Raw genomic sequence first — 2,582 nt, forward strand, 5'->3', positions numbered from 1 at the left:
CAGTTCTTGTAGAACCGCCTTTTACACTCATCACTGATGTGCTCAGCAAATACTGTCTTGAAGGTGCGGAGACCTCGTGGGGTTTCGACATATCCCACAATGCCCACAACTACCATAGGTGGTGTTTCCACAATGGTTACAGCCTCCACGACTTCTTTCTTGTTTACCTTGGATCCTGGTCTGTCAACCTCCCCGACAATGTGGGTCATGCCAGCCTTGTAGCCTAGAAAGGCTGTGAGGTGAACAGGCTTGGAAGGGTCATCCTTGGGGAAGCTCTTCACTTTCCCACGATGCCTGCTGCTGCGCTTCCGCGGCAAGAAGCCCAAGGACCCATGCCTGGGAGCAGAGAACTTCCTGTGAGACATCTCTCATCACACGCCGCCGCCGATAGAGCGGGCACTCAGTTTTTGATGTATAAGGTTGGAGATACATTCAAGCACAGTAAGCCGCAGCAAGGATCTTCGCTGTCTGACCTCTGAGTTCAATGCTTCATAAATCACACCAGCAACCCTTAGTGTTGCTTCAGTCATCCATGATAGGATGTTTCTAGAATGGATTCCATCATGTCTCTGGAAACAAGGAATCCAAATTCACCAATGTGGTAGGCACACCAAAAGAGACTCCAGAACCAGCAAAAAATGGTTTGTATTTCTTCACATGCAGTCTCCAGATGTAACCAGGGAGTCTTTAAATAGTTGCATCCATTAAATCTTCTGAAAATATCAAAGAAATTATTTCAAATGAATTGCTCCCTAAATTAGTAAAAAAAAAAAAAAACCTTACGTAGTGAGGTTGTGGGTCTATAGCACATGCGTCTCTTGAAGATCTTGAAGTAATTGTGGTGCATTTGCTCATCAGTTAGCGGACCCAGACTTCTGAAGCAGAGTAGCCTGGTACTCGTTGTGTGTTCTTTCGAGTATGTTCTGTGTATAGCTTTCCCTCTCACAATTCCCTCTCTTCTCATCCTTCAAAGGCCAGCAGTCCTCACCCACTGTGCTTCCTCCACAGAGCCACCCACCACGCTACTTTCCTTGCCTGACCCTAATGAGTGTGCAAGAAACCAAACTATTTGGAAAAGAAAGCCAGAGCCTTGGTAAATGAACCACGGTTAAATTCCAGAACTGTTTTCTGTTCTCTATGTTATTTTAAAGTTAAGAGAGTCAGCAACCAAGGAACTCACAAGTGTCCAGCAAGAAAGTGAATTTATTAGAGACCAGGAAGAGAGGGACAAATGAGCAGCGAACTTAGACAAAGCTACCTAACAGTGGCACCGTCCTGTGAACTACTGGAACTGGTTCCTACCTATGAATCATGTGCATTTCTGGCCTGTGCATCTGTAGATTTACTTTTAAGTAAGTGCCTTTGGTTTTCTTTAGATTTTGTTCCAGGTACATCAAAGGCCATAAAACTAATGAGATAAAAATTATAAAGGAAAATGATACGCTCAGTTTCTTCACTTGTTTTATGGAGATTTATGGTCAGACCCATGGTTAAGCCTACTTGGGTTTAGGATGAGCTAAGATCTGAGATGGTGAAGCATCCCAGTGAGCCAGACACCAAAGGCTTGCTGGGACCCCGCCCACTATGCACTGCCTGGTCACAGTGCTGCTTTGACTGGGTGCCTACTCCTCTGTAGCTCAGCAGTGTGGGTTATTGATCGAGTAGGACCAATAACCCTCAAGGAGGGTTTTTTCCCTTTTTTTTTATTTTAATTCAATTTAGTTACATCAATTTTCTGTCTTCCCTTTCTTACTTCTAGCTTCTCTCATGCCCCCTCTTGGCCTCTCTCCCTCTCAAATTGGTGGCCTTCTTCTTTAATTAGTGTGTGTGTAGTGAAAATGATTCTCATGTGTGTGTATGTGTAGTGAAAATGATTCTTGTGTGTGTGTGTAGCAAAAATGATTCTCATGTGTGTGTGTGTAGTAAAAATGATTCTCGTGTGTGTGTGTGTGTGTGTGTGTAGTGAAAATGATTCTCATGTGTGTGTGTGTGTGTGTGTGTATTTGAATGCTTGTTTCCCAGTTGGCAGACTGTTTAGGGACGACTAGGAGGTGTGGCCTTGCTAGAGGAGTTGTGTCACTGGGCTTTGAGTTTCAACCACAGCAGACCCAGTCGTACTCTCACTGCTCTCTGCCTTCGGATCAAGAAATAAGCGCTTAGCTTGGCAATCGTGTTTCATCAGAGTCAAAAAACAGTAACTAAGTGATATACACATTCATGCGTAAATGTGTACACACACCTCACTGAATCCCTTGTGTGTATATGATTTCAGAGATGACCATTTTGTATTGGCTAAGCACTTAGAAGTCTCACCCCTGGGAGAAGCTAACTCTCCCTCTCTCAACAGTCATGAGTCATCTGTGGTTCTTTGCTTGGAGTGGGATTCTGTGAGATTCCCTTTCTGTATTAGCATGTCTATTGGTATTTTTGAGGCTTTAATGGGATAACATACATAATAAAAAACCAACTATCCCAGGTCCTGGCATATTTGGGGGAATGATACATAACTAATACTCTTTTATTTCCAATTACATGCCTAGAGACATTCATCTAGGTTTATAAGATTCTTGGAAATCTGTATG

The 2,582-nt window shown here is 43.4% G+C and overlaps 1 protein-coding gene across 1 annotated transcript in view; it reads right to left on the reverse strand.

Annotated features, from left to right (window-relative positions):
• Window positions 1–381, reverse strand: part of LOC126512779 (60S ribosomal protein L3-like) — a 4,358-nt gene extending 3,977 nt beyond the window's left edge. The window contains exon 1 of the mRNA XM_050160727.1: window positions 2–381. Within this exon, the coding sequence (XP_050016684.1) occupies window positions 2–365 (364 nt within the window). The 5' untranslated portion in view covers window positions 366–381. The remainder of the gene's footprint in view (window position 1) is intronic.
• Between the last annotated feature and the right edge of the window lie 2,201 nt (window positions 382–2,582).

The sequence above is a fragment of the Alexandromys fortis genome, unplaced genomic scaffold (assembly GCF_014885135.2).
Source record: "Alexandromys fortis isolate MF-2015 unplaced genomic scaffold, M_Fortis_MF-2015_v1.1 scaffold_104, whole genome shotgun sequence".
Taxonomy (NCBI): Eukaryota; Metazoa; Chordata; class Mammalia; order Rodentia; family Cricetidae; genus Alexandromys; species Alexandromys fortis.